Genomic DNA, 21,685 nt, shown 5'->3' with positions numbered 1-21,685 from the left:
GGTGCCACAAAACCTTATACATCAAACAGGTCCCATTCTCCCAAAAAAGTTTTTCAAAAGTATGTCATGTTGGGCCTCAAATGAAGTGAAATTATGTAAAAATTTCTAATATAATCACTATTTTATAAAAAACAGAGAAAAAACAATTATAATTTAAAAAATCGTGTTAGCTAGTTAGTTTATTTCGCCGTTAAAAATAATTTAGCCAATTGTACTTTTTTATAAAAGTATAAAAAAGTACAATTGGCTGGAGCAAGAAGAAGACATAAATTAGCCTCATCACCGAGCCCCAATAGTAACGCAAATAAATATCCGTAATATATAAGCAACAGCATTTCACAAAAAGACAGTTTTAAGAAGATAAGAAACAAAAAAGTAATAAAATAATTAAAAAAAGGAAAAAAAAGAAATGATGAAAATATAACAATAAAAATGACAAAATTTTCTGTTTTGGGCTATAAACTGAACGTAATTCGATATACAGGGGTGTAAAAAAAAAAGCCACACTCAATTTTTTGATAAAAATAAAACCAACAGAAAATGTTTAAACTCATATAATAAAAGTAATTTAGGACAATTTTTAAAGAAATGTATATAATATTATTGTACATTACATATGATGAAAAAAAATTAGGATTTGTAAAGTATTTTTCAAGTTTTAGCTATATTAGTACTTAACTAGCCATCCTTTGTTTATTATGACTTCTGCGCATCTAGAAGGCATACTATCTACAAGTCTTTTTAATAAGTCATTTGGTAAAGCATTCCAACCAGCAAGAGGAATTTGGAACAGTTCATCTTCATTTATTGCCCTACGCTCTTGCAATTTTCTATCCAATATTACCAAAGATTCTCTATCAGATTTAAATCAGGAGACTGTGCTGGCCAAGACATAACTGGTATCAATTTCGATCCCAGATATCTTTTATTCAACCGTGCCGTATGTTTGGGATCGTTATCTTGTTGAAAAATGTATTCATTATTAGGAAAAAGCTCTTCTATACTTGGTCCAAGTTGATTAACTAATATTTTGTGATACAAATGCTGGTGCATGGTACCCTCCCCCCGGTAAAGCTTTCCAACTTTGTTTGCATTAAAACAATTCAAACATTAATTTTTTTGTCATGTTTAATATTTGCCTGCATGTTTGGGGATTGAACCTTTCCCCAATTAATTTCCAGCAGTGAGAAAGTTTTTATAATGGTCGATCCATTATAAAACAACACAAAAGGAGACTCATTGCTTTACCTTAGCCCATTCCTCACCTATCCAATCTTTGTGCTCGATGCACCACTTAAATCTTTTAAATCAGTTTTACGGTTCTGAGACCGGTTGGTAATCAAGTTTCCTGAATTCTGTGGTAGCTTTCAGAGAGGCTGATTCCATCAACAGCTGAAAAATATTAAAGTATTAGCAGTGCCATTTTGCGCATGGATGGTGTCCCTGTTTGAACTTTTGGTGCGCATTGCCAAGGCCATATTTGGAGCCCTTTGTTACGGCTTAAGGTTTATTAACATGAGCTAATTGCTTAGGCTGATAAGCAGTGTTCTAAGTACTATGCTTTGAGTCAATTTCTTTAACAAATTTAAAAATGAATAAAGTACCAAAAACTAAATTAAAAAACACAAAAAACCATCATCATCACCAAGTTCTCTAAACCTATCATTCACTGATATTCGTGGTCTTTGAAGTAACTTTTCTTCTGTTGAGTATTATCTCTTGCAAAGTTCAGCAGACCTACTTGCTCTTTGTGAGACTAATTTGAGTTCAGCAGTCTCATCTTGCAATCTTAGTGTTGCGATCTTAGACTATACTTTTATGTGCTTTCGTTTAGCACCACTTCACTCAATCGCCTTTCTCTTTGTTCTATATTGCTCTCCTTCATCTCAAAACTGCACTCTTTTTGATGCTATTTCTGATTTTATTGACTAAGCCCTCTCTCTTTGTCCATCAGCCTATATTGTTGTTGTCGGTGACTTTAATGCTTATTACACTGAATGGCTTGGCTCTAGTGTCAATGATTCTGCAGGCATTAAAACCCACAACTTTCACCTTTCTCAATCATTAACTCAAATGTTCAATTATCCAACTCATTTTCCAGACAACCCGAATCATTTACCTTCTCTACTCGACTTATGTCTTGTTTCTGATCCTAGTCAGTGCTCAGTTTCTCCACATTCACCCTTAGGTGCTTCTAATTACAATTTGATCTCTCTAAAACTAATATCTCATTTTTCTTCATCATCTGAATCCCCCTATCATCGTACCTTTTACAACTACCTTAAACCTGACTGGGACTCTTTCCGTGATTTTCTTCGTGATGGCCCTTTGGTGGAAGTCTTTTTTCTTCCAGTCGACAAATGTGCTTCTTACGTAACTTCGTGGATTTAGGCTGGCATGGAATTGATAATATTTTAACTAATAATTTTTTAGATACTTATTTCGAATCTGGCATTTTTATTTCAGATTTCTCTGATCATTTTCCTATCTATCACATTGCGCACGGAGTTTTATGTAACGACGGCAATAAAAAAGTATTTGTTACTAAAAGAAATCTTTGTATTAAAAGCCTAGATAAACTTAAAAAGAAGTTGTACGAAGAGCGATGGGAAGATGTCTATTCCTCAGCAGACCCCAATAGCGCGTTCGACAATTTTTTGAATACTTTTCAAAATGTTTATGACAATGTCTGCCCAAAATTAACCACTGAAATAAAAAATAAACAACTTAAAAACCCATGGATGACAAATAATTTGATAAAATCATCAAAAAGAAAGCAAAAGCTTTATATAAAATTTCTAAAATCTAAAAAGGAAATTGACGAAAATGTGTACAAATCATATAAAAAGTTTTATCAAAATAACTTAAAACAAGCTAAAATAAAGTACTATTCTAATCAGCTGGATAAAAACAAGTTTGATATCAAGAAAACTTGGTCTATTATAAATGAAGTAACTGGAAGAGAGAAAAAGAAACTCTCTTGCTTACCAAAACAAGTAATTATTAACAACAAAACTATAACAAGTGAAAAAAATATATGTCAAGAATTTAACAAATATTTTGTTAATGTAGGCGCCTCTCTTGCATCTAATATTGTTCAGTCGACTAAAATGTTTGATGAATACTTGGGAGATAAACCCCCGACTAGCATATCTAATGAAAAAATAAATAAACACGAGTTTAACAAAGCACTATTTGAACTAAAGCGTAACAAGTCATGTGGATATGACGACATTACTAGTAATGTAGCTATCTATGTTATGGATAGTATAAGTAAACCATTATTTTATTTAATAGCATTTTCATTTGAGAATAGTATATTTCCTGATAAATTAAAATTAGCTAAAATTCATCCAGTTTTTAAAAATGGTGATTGTTCTTCTGTTTCCAATTACCGCCCTATATCACTACTCCCTGTCTTTTCAAAAATATTTGAAAGGGTAATTTTTAATAGAATTTATGATTACTTGACATTAAATACGCTTTTATACAAAAATCAATTTGGATTTCAGAGATACTGCTCTACTGAACACGCTATTATTGAACTTTCTAATAAAATATCTATGTGCTTTGATAAAGGGGAACAAGTACTTGGAGTATTTATCGATCTCTCTAAGGCATTCGATACCGTTGATCACGGAGTTTTGCTTTCAAAGTTAAAGCATTACGGCATTAAAGGCCTAACATATAAGTGGGTTAAAAGTTATCTTTTTAATAGAAAACAGTTTGTTGTCCTGGAGGAGTCAGGAGCTCTTGATATTGATTGCGGTGTCCCACAGGGATCGATCTTGGGACCGTTATTATTTTTAATATATGTTAATGATATGAATAAAGCTTCTCATAAAATATCGTTAATTATGTATGCAGACGATACAAATTTATTCTACAGCAATTCTGATGTAAAAATATTGTTCGAAACAATGAACGCTGAACTGGAAAGCTTTAACCAATGGTTTATAGCTAATAAGGTATCAATAAATTGTAAAAAAACAAGTTTTACTCTCTTCCATAAAATAAGACAATCAACTAATCTTCCGTTAAAATTGCCAAAACTGTCAATTAATAAAAATGAAATAAATCGAGTAAATTATACAAGGTTTTTGGGAGTAATATTTGATGAGAACCTATCATGAAAAAAACATATTAGTCTTATTGAAGCAAAAATATCTTCTGCTATAAGTGTATTATATAAATCTAGGGCCTTTTTTGATTATAAATCACGCAAAATGCTTTACTTCAGTCTTGTTCATTGTCATCTCTCTTACGCTAATATTGTTTGGGCTAACACACACAAAACTAAATTAATAAGATTACAGAGGCTACAAAACCACGCATGTAAAGCGGTTAACTATTTAAAAAGATTAGAAAACCCTTCCCCTGTAATGAAATACATGAATGTGTTAAATATATCAAAACTTAATTCGCTTCAAATATTAATTTTTATGTATAAATATAAGAATAACTTGCTGCCAAAAGTATTTTCTGATATTTTTACATTGGCGTTTTCACAAAAATACAATCTTCGATCAAATAGCAACCATAACTATCAATTGAGCAGAGTAAAATCGCAAGTTTAAAAATTCTCAATTATTAACCAAGGTCCGTCATTATGGAATCAGTTAAAAAATAAAAATATAAAAGATTTGAAAAGCACTTTCTCTTTTAAACGACAAATGAAATTGCATCTCCTAAACTTCTGATATATATGCGAGTATGTTTATATATTTGTGTGTAAGTATGTTTGCATATGTGTTTGTGTATGTGTATGTGTATATATGAGGATGTATATATGAGTTTTTATTCTTCACCTAGTATTTTTCAGAAAAAATATTTTGTTGTAAATTTACTAAAGGCTTGTGGGCTTTAAATGTTATTTAATGTTATTGTAAATTATGTTATTGAGTTTTATTCTTCACGTAGTATTTTTCAGAAAAAATGTTTTATTGTAAATTTACTAAAGCCATGTGGGCTATAAATTTTATTGTAAAGGGGCTCTATGAAAAGGTTGTGGTGACACCAGTCATCCGTATCTTCTTTGAGCTCCTGTCTGTCTTATATATATTCTTTGTGTAACGTAAAAGTTTCATTGTAATTTTATTATTTTATTTTATATAAACAGCGAAAGAAAAAAAAAAAAAAAAAAAAAAAAAAAAAAAAGAATCTTTTGTTCCCTCTCGACAATTCTAGGCCAAGCCTCACTCTCCTCCATGGTTTTCCTCAAATTGTGCTGCTGCAATTGCCAATCGAAACCGTTACTTCCTATCAGCAAAACAATTCTCCAGAAAACAGACGTCTGTTTATAATTGCTAAAAACCATTTTTAAAATGTTTTGTCAAACGCTAAAGCCCACTATTCTCAGGTCATGAAATCTCGTATTTCATCACAAAAATTAGGTTCTCTAGAGAATCTTTAATAGTATCAACGAGAAGGAGAAAATCTTTAATTCCACCTCTAATGTATGGTTAAGATTTTGTCACCTCACCTAAAGACAAAGCTAAATTGTTTGCTAAGAACTTCTCATCATTATCATCTCTTGATTCCACTAGTTGCGTTTTACTTGATATACCAACAAATAGGTTGATCTATTTCTTGACATTCGTATCACTCCAACTTCTGTATTTAAAGTTATTTCCTGCTTAGACTCTTCAACAGCTTGTGGCCCAGACAACATACCTTTTATTGTCTTGCAGAAGTGTTCTCTGGAGCGGTCGTCTATACTTTCAATAAATGCTTTTCAGAGTCTTGTTTTTCAGCCTGCTGGAGCGCGGCATTTGTTTTTCCTTTCTTCGAAAAGTCTGGAGACCGATCTGATTCGTCTAACTACCGTCCCATTAGTCTTCTTCCTATCATAAGCAAGGTTTTTGAATCTTTAATTAACAAACACTTAAGTTCTCATCTTGAATCTAATGCCTTACTTTCTGATCATATGGATTTCGATCTTCTCGTTCTACAGCTGATTTACTAACAGTAATAACCAATAGGTTTCATCGTGCATTAGATAAAAATGCATTATATCGTGAATTAGATAGAAAGGTGGAGAGGTTAAGGCCATCGCTCTTGACATTTCAAAAGTTTTTGATAAAGTTTGGCATACTGGTCTTCTCCATAGGCTTTCTTCTTATGGTGTATTTGGAAACATTTTTAAGATTATTAAATCTTTACTTTCCAATCGTAGTATAAAAGTCATCCTCGATGGACAGCACACTTCTTCTTATTCTGTAACTTCAGGGGTTCCTCAATCAACGATCTTCCAGATATTCTCACATCTAAGGTGGCATTGTTTGCGGATGATACTACCATTTATTCTTGTCGTGATAAGAAGCCAACACTGTCTGATTGCTTGGAGGGGGCATTTGAGCTTGAAAAAGATCTCACTTCTGCTAAGCATGGGGCTCACAGTGGCTGGTGAACTTCAATTCAGATAAAACTCGTATTTTTTTCAGCCAACCGTTACCGCAATAATTTAGATCTTATGAACGGCAATCTATATTTATGAACAGTAATGTGCTCAATGAGTCGTCCGCTCTTCTTTTTCTGGGATTGACTCTTACTTCTGATCTTTCTTGGAAACTATATATCAAATCTGTTGCAAAATTAGCATCTGCTAAGGTTGCATCTTTTTATTGAGCTCGAGACTTTCTTACTCCAAATTCCATTCTTTATCTCTATAAATCTCAAATCCACCCCTGTATGGAATACTGTTGCCATATCTGAGGCGGATCTTCTAATGATGCTCTTTCTCTTTTAAACAAGGTGCAAAAACGCATTATATAGTTGGACCTGCTCTTGCAACCAATCTCCAACCATTATCACATCGTCGTAATGTTGCTTCTCTTTCTCTTTTAAACAAATACTATAAAGAGCTTGCGTCTCTTGTGCCATCGACTAAAATTCTTGTGTTACTCGTCATTCAAATAAGTCTCATCCTTTTTTCCGACTGTTCCTAAGTGCTCCAAAAACTCTTATTCGTCTAGATTTTTTCCTCAAACATCAGTTCTTTGGAATTCGCTTCCTTCATCTTGCTTTCCTGATTCATATAATTTGCGATTCTTTAAATTGTCCGTCAATCGTTATCTTGCTCTACAATCTTCATCTTTTCTCTTTCAGTAACTTCCAACTTTAATTAGTGGTTGCTTGCAGCCTTGTTGGAAGCGAAGATGTTTAAAAAAAAACAAAACAAAAACATCTGTTAGCAGGGGTGCTCAAGCCCCAAACGCGAGAGCAACAAGTTGATGAAAAAATTTTTGTAATATTTTTAATTAGACTTACATTCATTGATAAATTTTAAATATCATAGTAAAATATTTGAGTGTTCAAAAACTATGACCATATAAAGTTTAAACCTCCCTCAATTTGAGGGTGTTGCAAGTTTTATATTTATTTTTGAACGCTGAGAGGTAATACTATACAACTTAAAATTTATTAATGAATATAAGTCTAGTTGGAAATAGTATAAAAAGTTTTCATCAACTTTTTGCTCTCACGTTTGGGGCAGGAAAGGGGCCAAAATTTGGGGCTTTTTTGTTCTCAAGCTCCAATCATCGCAACTTTTTGCAAAGCATTCTTATTTGACATAAGTATAAACATATTAATGTTTGGAGTTTGCTTCATGTCTAGAAGTTATCTATCTCAAAGACCAAAAAATGCATTGAGCACCCTTGCTAACAGATGTTTTTGTTTTGTTTTTTTTTAAACATCTTCGCTTTCAACAAGGCTGCAAGCAACCACTAATTAAAGTTGGAAGTTACTGAAAGAGAAAAGATGAAGATTGTAGAGCAAGATAACGATTGACGGACAATTTAAAGAATCGCAAATTATATGAATCAGGAAAGCAAGATGAAGGAATCGAATTCCAAAGAACTGATGTTTGAGGAAAAAATCTAGACGAATAAGAGTTTTTGGAGCACTTAGGAACAGTCGGAAAAAAGGATGAGACTTATTTGAATGATGAGTAACACAAGAATTTTAGTAGATGGCACAAGAGACGCAAGCTCTTTAGAGCAGTCTCAGCATCTCAAAGACCAAAAAATACTTTTTGGGCGCCCCTGTCTGTTAGTTGTTTTTAAAATATTAAATGTGTTTGTGTTAATCTGTTTTTTAAAGAATTTATTAATGTAAATATTAGTGCATAAATAAACGTACCTTTTCTCTCCAAGATTCTTGACTACCACATCCAATTTTTTTAGTTTTGCTTCCTCATACATTATATAACTTAAAATCAAGAAAAAATATTAGTGCGGCTTTTTTTTTGCATCCCACTATATATATTGTACATATATATATATATATATATATATATATATATATATATATATATATATATATATATATATATATATATATATATATATATATATATATATATATATATATATATATATATATATATATATATATATATATATATATATATATATATACATTGAAGATCTTAATATTGACTTTGCACATATATGTATATATATATATATTTTTGTACATATATATATATATATATATATATATATATATATATATATATATATATATATATAATATATATATATATATATATATATATATTGAAATAACTCGAAATTATAATGTTAAAATTTCTGCTGCAATATTATAAAATATGGCAAAGAAAATTGTAGGTAGCTTCAAAAGTAAATACTTTCAATGAAAGTATGATAAAGACATTGAAGATCTTAATATTGACTTTGCTGTTTTGTTAAATGATCCAGATTTTCAAATTTATGGTATTAATTTAGTATAATAACTTCTAAAAGTGACAGAAAATTTGGAAAATGTTTGTGTGGAAATTTTTTTTCATTAATATTAACAATATGCTGAAAGTTTTTCCACAAAATTAGTTCCTGGTACTGAATAGAATAAATTGTTAAATTTCTTTTTTTAGTTAAAAAATGTCATTTTCTATTTACTAAAATCTAAAATAATAATTTATTTATAAAATGATTCATATTTTTGAAATTTTTATATAACTTTGCATCATTTGAGACCCAATATGACATGCTTTTGAAAAACTTTTTTTAGATAATATTAAGGACCTGTTTGATGTATAAGGGTCTTGTGGCACCCGTAAAAACATTTTTTATTCAAAAAATTTTTAAATCCAGTATTATTTTGTTATATAAAACACATTTAGGTGATGTCAGCTGACATTTTCAAAAAAAGTTGTTTTCAGCACCACCCTACTATGGCAGGTTGTTTAAAATGATAGCCGCGGCAGGGTTTAACGTAGTAAATAGAATTCCTATTTCTAATATAATACATTTTTTACACTGATTGTATTTTATGTTTAAGCATTACATGCAAAAGCTTGCAGTTTTAAAAAAAAATGTTGACATTTTTGCAGGTAAACTTTTATTCACTCACTTTTGCGAAGTGTTGGAGCAATAATAAATAAATAATTACATTACTTTAATATAGCTCTGTAACTTCATTTTTTATTGCTTTGAGAAAATTTTTGTTGCTTTGAGAAAAAGGTATAATTACTATAATAAATTAACTTTTTTATTTAATTCTATAAAATTAAATGTACAGTATTCGACAAAACATTTGCAACCAACATCGAACAATGCTAAAAAGTGTTCCTAATTTTACATGTCTTAAAGACGAAACGAACTATACTATCACAGCAAACAGTTCAGGAGTCTGAAGTCATAGCATGCCATGACATGATCAATCAGCTGACAGGTGACAGCACTCATGCAGAATTTTGTTGACAAGTGCCATTTTGATGCGGACAAAACAAGTGCAACTTTTTTGGTTTGTTTCATTTTCTTAAGTCTGGTCCGTGTCAACGTCACGGAAATTTTTTAATAATTAAAGGAAGTATCCAGAAGTTTCCAGAAGCATGCAGAAGCTTCCAGAAGTTTCCAGAAGAAGCATCTGGAAGCATCCAGTAGCATCCAGAAATATCCAGAAACATTCAGAAGCATCCAGACGCATCCAGAAGCTTCCAGAACAGGTTCACTCAGGTTCATTTTACTATATAAGAGACATGTAAATCGACATGTAATTCAGTCAGTATATGGAAGTCAATCAGTCAGTATTATCAAGACAGTTTATCGAAGTGAGTTTTATCAAAGTGTTTTATCGAAGAAAATCATTACAAAAAGTGAAATACAACAAGTGTTTCATTACATCAACACAGTCCACATCCAACCAAGACGTTGTGTTCCACAGAGCATTATTGTATCATCACAAGGTAAATGTAACACGGTAAGCCTTGAGAAGCGTGATTATTTATTTTTATTATTTTGTGACTTCAAGTGCAAAAATGGCTCCCGACAGTCTTGGATTGGAACTAAGAAAGAAAATTATTGGCGATTACGTAAGTGGAATGTCACAAAAAAGTATTTGTGATAAATATGGCGTGAAAAAATGGACCGTATCAAGACTATGTTCCAAATATCGTTCTACGGGGAACTTGGCAGCAGATAACAAAAGGTGGAAGACCGCGTTCCACCACTTCTAGAGAGGATTCTATGATCGTCAGATCCGTCAAGAAAGATCTCTGGATATCATCAGTCGAGATACAAAAGCAATAAGAGCTGCCTGTATCGGACCGAACAATCAGACGACGTGCTGTTGAAGATTGTTTTCTCGACGCCCTGCAAAGAAACCGCTGATTTCACTAAAAAACCAGATGAAAAGACTCCTGTTTGCTACATCTTATATTGACTTGAATGTGCAGAAATGGCGAACTGTCCTTTTCAGTGATGAATTGAAGTTCAACATCATTGGGAGCGATGGCATTTGCCGTGTACGTCGACCGGCCGGAAAACGCCTCGATTTACGTTACTGCCAAAAGACCGTGAAGCATGGTGGAGGCAATGTAATAGTCTGAGGGTGTTTTTCTGCTAATGGTCTAGGTCCAATATATCGAATAGATGGAATAATGGACCGTTTCATGAATAAAAATATCCTGAAAGATGTTATGTTACCTCATGCCTAATGGAATATGCCAATAAAATGGGTTTTTCAGCAGGACAACGATCCGAAACACACTGCAAAAGTAGTCAAGCAGTAGTTTCAAGACAACCACCTATCGGTGATGGATTGGCCGCCTCAATCTTCGGATCTCAACCCTATCGAGAACCTGTGGGAGATCGTCAACCGCAGAATTTATTGTGAAGGTGTTCGTAATAAGGATCAACTGTTTGAACAAATCCAAAAGGCCTGGGCAGCGATTCCACAAAGTTTCATTGATCACCTGATTGAATCTATGCCTCGAAGATGCAAGGCTGTGATCGACAACAAAGGATTCGCCACGAAATATTGTTAGCGAAATACAGCTTGGTCAACATTTTGTCGAGTTGCACTTGTTTTGTCCAGAAGGAAATCAACTTTTTTTAATACTTTTGATTAATTTATTAATTTTCGTGTACAAATAATGAACTTTGTGATGAATAAAACTTGAAGAACTTTGTCTCTAAACAGTTACATAGTTATTTCTCTAAATTGAAAAAATGCAACACTTTTATATAAAGAAACTAAATTAGCATTATTTGGTTGCACTCGTTTTGTCCGATACTGTATATAACTCGAAAATGCTGAAGAGCTACACAATTTGGATAAGAGCCAAAAAAATTTTATTATACGCCTGCAGCATAAAAACTGGTATATATTTTTATTATTTGCCATTTTATATTAAATGCCGACAACCCGCGGTTTGCGAGCAGCGGGTTGCTGACCCCTGGCATACAATAAAAATCTATATATGTTGTAATATACAAAAAAGATATTGTAACGAGTCATCAGTATTTTAAGAACGCGGGAAACCTGCAGAAGACCGATCAGTTTATTGTCAGTTTAAATAGCATAAACAAATATTTTACTTGGATACACATAAATATGTTGGTACATGATTTGTTATATTGGAAATATTGTTCACATACGTATAAATAAACTTAATAGTTGTAGGCAGAATTTTCCTATCTGTTCTCCTTTTTTCTATTCATAAATATTATTTAAGGCTTTATTATTTTTTTTATTTTTTTTGATTAATGTAAGTGCATAAAATTATCTGTGTTTAAGATGAGATTTTTATTAATGTTTTAAGAGAATTCAGATTATTTGATTTGATTTTGGATATTACTTTGTTGAACACGATAAAAACCACGATATGAAATAGAGAAGCGAGAGTATATGCACCCGAAGGATTTTTCGGAGTTTCAGATAGGATACTTTCACACATTGTGCAAACTCCAAACTTAAGTATGTTCACACCTATGCCAAATGAGGAAGCCTTGCAAAAATTTTGAATGGCGGAGGCCTGGGAATAAAAAGCCCTAAAACGTATGCTCCCTGCCCAAACGTGAGGGCACTAGTGTAATAAAATTTTCAACTTACTATCGTAAACTATATTTAAATTTATCGACAGATTTTAAATTTTGTAGAAAAATATTGTAAACTACAAATGTTATGACCATGCAAATTTTCCAACCCCCTTCCCCCCCCTCCCCCCTCAAAAAAAAAATGAGGAGGGTGTAAATTTTGCATGGTCATAACTTTTGTAATTTACAATATTTTTCTACGAAATTTAAAATTTGTCAATAAATTTAAATTTAGTTTACGATAGTAAAGTTGAAGTTTTTTACTTTCAAAAAAGTCATTTATGTTATTTACAAGATCTAAAATTGCCTGTTTGGTTGAGTGTTGCTTTTGGAAACCGAGTTGTTTTTTAAAAAAGATTTTGTTATTTTTTAGATATTTATATAGTTTATTATAAATTACTTGCTCTAATAATTATTTATTTTTAATGAATCCCACTTTTTAATATTGGTACAACTTTTGCTATTTTTTATTTTTAATTGAAGATTTAAATATTTCAAAGATTTTTTTATCATCAATTATATCAAGGAGGTATAATTGAATTAAGGGAAAACGAATTTAAAATACGTCATTTCTCATGTAATAAATAGTGTTAGTAGTAACATATTTTTCTAATTAACACCGCGCAATTATCATAATTTAAAGTTAACCAATCACGTTCCACTTTTAACAAAAATTATCCAATGATATTATTTCAAAACGTCATAGGCAATCGAAGCGTTGCACAGTGGGCCAGTAGGTGGACAAAATGGGAAAAATTTTAGTTGTCTAATCTTGAAAACCTATTTAATTTAGTATCTACATATATTAGGAGAAATCTATTGATAATTTATTTATATTAAATCCCTTAGTTACCAGGACTCTAAGCATTTGAATATTGAGATAAAATAAAAAAAATAAAAATTATAAATAAGTAATTAACGATGACATCAACGTTGTGTTATATTTCAATTACATCTACGTTTTTGAAACAAAAAATTAGTACATGTTATTTTAGAGTATTTAGAGATAAGAAAAACCAATGTGTGAAATAAATTTGTCATAGCATGTTATCTCAGTTATACTTTGAAAATCACAGATTAAAAAAAAAAATTTCTGAAGAAACTTATTTTTTGCCGCACAATAACTAATAATTACCACAATTTGCCATGTGTTGTCTTATATTTATTTGAGCTATATGATGCTTCAATCGAGTTTTAATTGATTGCTCGTCCCCTTAAATCCCTGTTCAGATTTTATGTATGTTTTAACTTGGTTGCTATGGTACTAAATTTTGCATAGCAACAATTCATTTTTACATTAACGTTGTTTTAACAGTATTTTACTTGCGCTAAATACACAATATTGGGGGTATGTATTAAAATGAGATTCAGAATTCTTATGAGGTTAACTTTTTTTGGTTACTATGGATACCTTACTTTGCATAACATAGCAACAACATATTTTCGGTAGTTGTTAGTAATTTAATTACTAACACTGACAGTAATTTAATTACTTTTAATTTTAATTACTAACACTTGTAGTAACTTAATTACTAACAAGTATTAGTAGTCCAGGCGGCATATATATTATAACATTCTACTTTTAAATACAAAATACTTGTTACAATAATTATTTAGATATGGTTTTGTTAAACTTAGACATTCATAATTTTCTCCAAAAAAACAATCTTAGTATTTCAAAACAAAATATTACTAAAGATATATTAAAATTTATTCAGCCAAAATTTGCTGATTTTAAAGACGTAGATTTAAGATATGCTGTTCAACGATTTGTTTACTTGTATAAAAAAAAGTGGAAATCTGCAAACTATACTGTGAAAAATTTTGAAAAGAAGTCTGTGAACTGGCTTAATGAATATTTAATTGTCAGAAAAAAAGACAATGAACCAACTGCAAGTAGACGTGGTCGAAAACCAGTTGCATTTGATAATAGTTCTAATAAAACTAAAAAACGGCGTGTATCTTGTTTAATTGAATCTCATTCATCCAATGAATTATTTTTTGCTGCTAATAAAAAATTTAGAGATGAATCTGTTGTTATTGCTGCCAAGAATGTTTTAAATATATCAAATACAGATAAAGCAACTAAATATTCAGCAGACGAAGCACTGGCTTTAATAATTGATGCAAGTCTGACAAAAGCTTCCTATCAATTGATTAGAAGCGGAGCCTTGGAGAAAGAATATAACATCTACCCCGCTTACAATGATGTCAGAGATGCAAAATTGAAATGTTATCCTGCAAACATAACAGTGGAGGACTATTCAGCTTCAGTTCCTTTAAAAGATTTAATGACTCATACTTTGCAAAGAATCTGTGCAGTTCAGGAACCTGTGCTAAGGCACTTGATATTGAACGACAAAGCAATAAAAACAATGACACTAACGTGTAAGACTGGTTTTGATGGTGCTACTGGCCAAAGCATTTATAAACAAGTTTTATCAGAACCCGACATTAACAGAGATTTAAAGCGTGAAGAATCATTATTTATTACTTGTCTTGTCCCATTGGATTTGACTGGATTTAACAACAGCAACGAAAAGGTGCCTATTTGGAGAAATCAAAAGTCGTCCTCCACAGCCTATTGTAGACCCGTAAGATTTGCATACAAAATGGAATCAAAGGAATCTGTGATTGAAGAAGATCAGTACATTAAAAGTGAGATAGAAAGCTTGGGTATGATTTTATTAGAGGTTTGCGGATCTTCTATTGAAGTGAATTGTATTATTGAACTTACAATGATTGATGGGAAGGTTCAAACAATATTATCTGAAAAAAATAACTCATACCAATGCTGTTCAGTGTGTGGTGTCTCTCCAAAAAATATGACTAGTCTTGATATCCTTAATATAGATTATACTAACAGAGAGTTCAAATATGGTCTTTCCAGTCTTCATGCATGGATTCGATTTTTTGAGATGTTATTGCACATTGCATATAAAAAAGAAACAAGAAAGTGGCAAGCAAGATCTAAAGAACACAAAGAAAAGGCATCTGTAGCTAAACAAAAGATTCAGACTGATTTTATGAACAAAATGGGACTTGTTGTTGATTTCCCTAAAAGTGGTGGTTCTGGAACAAGTAATGATGGCAATGCCTCAAGGCGTGCTTTTGCAGCATATGAACAAACAGCTGAAATTCTGGGTATTGACCAAAACCTTATATTCAGATTTTACATTATCTTGGTAACGCTCTCTTCAGGATATGAAATAGACTGCTTAAAGTTCAAGGATTATTGTTTTGACACTTTTAGACTATATGTGTCCCTTTATCCATGGTATTACATGGCTCAATCAGTTCACAAAGTATTGATACATGGACATGACATAATTAAAAGCCTTACATTACCCATCGGACTTATGTCAGAGGAAGCTCAAGAGGCTAGAAATAAAGACTTTAAATCTTATCGCGAAAATTTCAGCCGAAAAACATCCAGAAAAGCAACAAATACTGATCTTATCAATAGACTCCTAGTTTCCAGTGATCCTGTTATTTCATCATTGCGTAAATCAACATCACACCAAACAAATCATAAAGCATTTCCTTCAGATGTTTTACAATTACTTAAACAATCTTCAAACGATATTATTGTTTTATAATTTTTTGATGTAATTTAAAATTGATAACGTTTTCTTGCACTATTTTTTGCTTTTATTATTCCTAAAACATTATTTACCTAAATACTCAATTTTTATTCAATATAGGTGGGTCAAAAATCCGATAAGATATTCAAATATCAATTTACCACTTTGTAACTAAGGAAAGTATCCGGTAACTAAGCAATATAAGTATCCATAACAACTAAATTTAAAAAATTATCACTTTTGTAAGAAGTGTGATCTCATATTGGTACTCATGCCAAATTTAGTGAATATAGCACTTATAAAATATCTGCAGATAACAAAAGTAGGTTGTTGCTAAACAAAATAAAGGTATCCATAGCAACGAAATAAAAAAATATTACCTTCATAAAAAGCGCCGACATCATATTAGTACTCATACTAATTTTAGTGAATATAGCTCTAATATTAAATTAGTTATGAATTTTGTCCAGTAAAAGTGCATTCTGGCCCACTGTGCGTTGGAAATAAAAGTTACAAACTTATAGCTAAATGAGGAAGATAAAGTTCAACCAAGTAAAAATTGTCTAAAGCTTTTATATTTATACCTAGTATGAAGATATTCAAAAAGCGATTACTTTACGTAGATCATAATTTTTGTTGTGATTACTACTTGATAGTTGGAACAGTTGTTAAAAACTTATCCTGTCAACTTTTAAGAGTGTAATCCATCTTAATTACAGCTTACAAAGGTTACAAACTACATTTCAAAATTTTTCTTTTTCAACGCAAAGGCGCCATTTTGACTTGCTGCTGGAATAATTATACAATAAAGACTGTACAACGATTCTAAACAATCTTCGGCTTCGTTCTTTCTTCTTTTATTCTATTATACCTCCTTGATTATATTTACGTTATGTTGTTCAAAATATTTTTTTAACTTTGTTAGAAATTCTTAAAATTAAGTGCATAACATAGTGCATACTTTAGTTTGAAATTTAATTTAAAGTATACTATATCATACTATATTTAATTCAAAACATGTTATGATTTAGTGCATAAAAAGTTTAATTCTGAGCATACTATTTTTAAATCCTAAAATCGAATTGATAAAACAAGATCAAGTTTATTATTAAACTCATGTATGAATTTGGCGTGAATTGATTATAAAAGTAATTTATTTCATTCGCTTTCGATTAAATCAGAATCCGTTGATTTGTTTTAAACAAAAATGATTAAAAAAAAAATTACTTAAAGTTTTTTATCAATTCATAGATAAAACACTTTTTTGAGTGATTTTAAATGTTTTTAGTTGAACGATCAGGATTAAGCTATCGTAAGGTAATCAGGGGCAAGTCGGATACGTTTTTGGAAAATGTTCAAAAATTGAGATGAATTGCTTTGCGCAATTGTAAATTTTGCAAGCCGCTGGTTTAGAGGTTAGGAATTCTTCCATTGCTAAAAACTAAATATTAAACTTTGATCCAATTTAAAAAGTTAAAGACTATCGTTAATGAAATTGATATGTTATTTACCTCATTTAAAATGCATACAGAGTTCCTTAAATAATTTAACAAAGCAAAAATTAAATGCTGCTTTATTTTAAACTAATTAATACAATTTTGCAAATTAAAATAAATTGTGGTTTCCTTAGAACAAGGCAAAAATAAGTTTAAAAAAATGCAATGTAAAGCTACGTGATTAAATGTTTTTAGGAAAAAAACCATGAAACAAAACTATTATACTTTAAATAAACAACTTTTAAAAGTCTGAAATGACGCCAATTAAAATGACCTAATTTTTTCAAAATAGTAAAATAACTATATGAACTAGTCTGGGAATACCCTCCAAGATAGTTTGAGCTTAAATGAAAGCGCATTGGGATTATATGTAAAGGATGTCCTGCAAAGTTAGGGTCAGGGTTAGGGTTAGGGGAAATGGCGAGGGTTAAACTAATGGCAAGAAGTAGGAGAATGTTGGCTCTCGTGCAAAGAGATGTTTGGAGTATTATAGAGCCTTATGTTCAATGAAAATCTCCGCGGAAGGGAGCCAATAAATTTCTACTTCTGGTTAGTATTTAAATTCTGAATGACGTCCTTTATGGGCAACCCCTTTGATGAAAGCTTCCAAAATCGAAATTGTTATCATCTCCTTTTAAATTTTATTTATAATAATCAAGTAAAAAGTCATGTCAATCATGAAGGTGAATTTTTGTAACCAATCGAGGTTTGATAATTCAGAATACTCCATTTTCTTTTTTTCAGCAATATCTTTACTTTAAGACAAGAAGAATATGGCTTTTAGACTCTACCTTACCTTGTTGTGCAATACAAGGTCATAGGATTTTATGTTTGATTTTTTCAATTTTACGAAAATGGCGATGTTCAGATTACTTACCAATATTTTGTTGAAAATCCTCAGTACTATTTCAATTTCTTTTAAAATTTTTATTTGGTAAAGTTTGTGCGAAAGGCTTTTTGGTAAATAATGCTGTGAGAAAAAATCATGAGTAATTATTTTACAAACAAAATATAGTATAAATACAAGTAGGAAAAAAAAAAAAATTTTTTAACTTTGCTTCGCTTTTACCTTCAAACTTTGTTTGTACAATTGCTGAATTCTTAAATTATTCTAACTATATAGCTATAATAAATTATACTAATTATATAGCTATAATAAATTATTCTAATTATATAGCAAGAGTCAAAATAATAAAATTAAAAAAATTATGATTATGAGTAGGCATTTTTTGAATATATTTTTTGAATATATTTTTTGAATAGTTCATTTAATAGCGACGTAATAAAATTTAAAAGCTTTAGCAACGCAAGATATACATAATCAAAATTAAAAAATAATTAATAAATAATAATAGTAAAAAAATAACCCTAAAAAATTAAAAAACTATATTAACTAATAAATCTAAGCAAAAAAGTCGGTATCAGTTTCATTAAACTGCAGTAATAAATTTTTTAATTTTATTGCAGATGTGTGTTTTTAACTCTATTCAGAATCGCTAAATGAACGGAACATATATCATAGATAAAGGGATGAAAAGCACATGATAAATAATAGATAAATGGATAAAAGATATAAATATTAAACAAATGGATTAACGAATACAATAAATAATAAATAAATGAAACTTAAATAATAGATAAATGGATAAATGGAACATAATTAATAAATAAATGGATGAACATAATAAAAAATAGATGAATTTAATTACAAAAAATAAAATTATTTTTTGATGGTATTAAAGGTGCTCCAAGACATTTTTTGGTCACAGGTCACAAAGCACCAGGGAAGAACATTTAACTAGATAGTTTAAGCTATCTTTATCTTCTTTACCAATGTTGCTTAATTACCCAGAACTGCGCCACGGCTGCTATATACTTATATATATAAATATTAATTAAAAGGATTAATGGGAGATAAAAAACAAGAAATAAAAAATAAAAAAAATCATTTAAACTAAGAATCTTATATTGAATTAACACATAATTTTTCTTAACGGATTTAAAACACATTACAAAAATAATTTTTGCAACTGAGCCATGTTAATACCATATTAATAAAATTTTACTTAATATCAAATTTGCTTTCCTTTTTTTTCAGCGATAGCTGTTCTAATTACTGAAAAGTTTTTTTAAGAATATTTTTTTTAGGTATATTAGCCGTATTTATTCCGCAGTTGGACCATTTTATGTCACTTGTTGGGTCTGTTAGTGGGGTTGCAGTTGGCTTAATTCTTCCACCTGTTTTGCACACAATCTGTTATTGGAATCAAGGGTTAAGTAATATTAGCCTTGTAATTAATATAATGATTGTGATTATTGGACTTTTTGTGTCGGTTGTCGGCACAGTATCCACAGTATATTCAATCATGCAAAGATACACCAATTTACCGCATTCTACAAAACCTATTGGAAAATTTTAAATTGAACTTTGGTTTAATGAACTATTTAAATTATGTGAAAAAAGATAGTATCGTACAGCAGTTATCTACAAATCGCTTTTCCAAATACGCCACAGTCGCTTTAGCAATTGCGGAGTAAAAAACCTCTGTAACCTTTCGTAAAAACATGGAACAAAAAATGTGCTTATTAAGATAATTAATTTTTCACTCATTAAGAAAGGTGAAAAAAACCCGGAGAAAAGCAAAATCTGGAAAATAAAACAAAATTAACGGTATGAGAAATTGTGGAATAAAAATTAGCAAATATTTCAAAAATCATTTTTGTTTAAAATTGTACGTATTTTTAAAATTTACTGAATGTATTTGTATCTCGTGCTGTATATATTTGAAAGTTGTACTGTATATATTCGGAGGTTGTAGACTTATTGTCAATTGTACTCTATGTATTTTTACAATCTACTGTATTTGTAAGGTTTTAGAGATCTCAATCACTAACTTATATTTATTACTTTAATTGTATTAATTTATTGATTTAGACTTTATTTATTAAATTGGATTTTTTTAATTTAGATTTTATTATTTATAAGTGCTCTATAAATCTTTAATTCATATACTAAGTTAAGAAAATAGGTATTTCCCAGTGGGCACAAGTTCATTTTGCAAACGTTTAGTAAACGTTTAATGCTCGCTTGAACGACGATTGTTTAAGAAAAACGTTCAAAAAACGTTTTTATAGCAGGTTTTTTATCATTTGATTTGATATTTTACAGGGCCTTTTTTCTTAGCTAAAAATGGCGCTCTGCGCGTGTGCATCTTTACTTAAATATGGAGTATTTTCATAATAACAGATTGTATTTTATGACTATGGTACAGGTTGTATTTTATGACTCTGGTATTTTCAAGTTTCTCGACGAACTTATAGGACTGTAATAAATCTTTTTCAAAATAAAATATACATTTATAAGTTCTATGACAACTCTTACTAAAATCATGCATAAGTACTATATAAATATATATATATATATATATATATATATATATATATATATATATATATATATATATATATATATATATATATATATATATATATATATATATATATATGCATATATATATAGGCACTGGTGCACTTTTGCACCCCCTTTTTTTAATTCCATAATTCAAAAATTCTAATATTCGCAACTATATTGCTAAGTGTTCATTATCGTCACTTTCAACATCCTATTTTAAAATTAAGCGCTGCGACCGTGAAAACCATGTCGTTTTAAATGCTAACATTGTTCGAAGTAACAAAACATAATGCGTTTAATAAAATGGCGAATATTTGCGTTTTGGTAGGGATTTTTTTTTCTTCAAGTCAAAGTTAGAGCGCATAGGGTTGGTGAAAAAACAAAATGGATACCCATTTTCTTCATTTTAAACAACGATCTTTCATAATCTGCAATAAAAGGGGGGTGCACTAGCGCTATATATATATATATATATATATATATATATATATATATATATATATATATATATATATATTTATCTATATATATATATATATATATATATATATATATATTTATGTATCTATATACATATATAAATATATATACATATATATATATATATATATATATATATATATATATGTATGTATCTATATACATATATATATATATAAATATATATATATATATATATATATATATATATATATATATATATATATATATATACATATATAGATAGATACATATATAGATAGATACATATATAGATAGATACATATATAGATAGATACATATATATATAGATACATATATATATATATATACATAAAGAAAACATATATATATATATAGATACATATATAT

General features: G+C 29.9%; 1 protein-coding gene across 2 annotated transcripts in view; it reads left to right on the top strand.

The window, feature by feature from the left end:
• LOC101237322 (proton-coupled amino acid transporter 1) overlaps positions 1–20,385 on the top strand; it is a 38,315-nt gene extending 17,930 nt beyond the window's left edge. For both annotated transcript variants that reach the window (XM_065806277.1, XM_065806278.1), the window contains exon 9: positions 19,570–20,385. In XM_065806277.1, the coding sequence (XP_065662349.1) occupies positions 19,570–19,841 (272 nt within the window). In that variant the 3' untranslated portion in view covers positions 19,842–20,385. The remainder of the gene's footprint in view (positions 1–19,569) is intronic.
• The last annotated feature ends 1,300 nt before the right edge of the window (positions 20,386–21,685 follow it).

The sequence above is a fragment of the Hydra vulgaris genome, chromosome 09 (assembly GCF_038396675.1).
Source record: "Hydra vulgaris chromosome 09, alternate assembly HydraT2T_AEP".
Classification (NCBI taxonomy): Eukaryota; Metazoa; Cnidaria; class Hydrozoa; order Anthoathecata; family Hydridae; genus Hydra; species Hydra vulgaris.
Note: the sequence above shows the minus strand (reverse complement) of the source record. Positions and strands in the feature narration are given on the sequence as shown.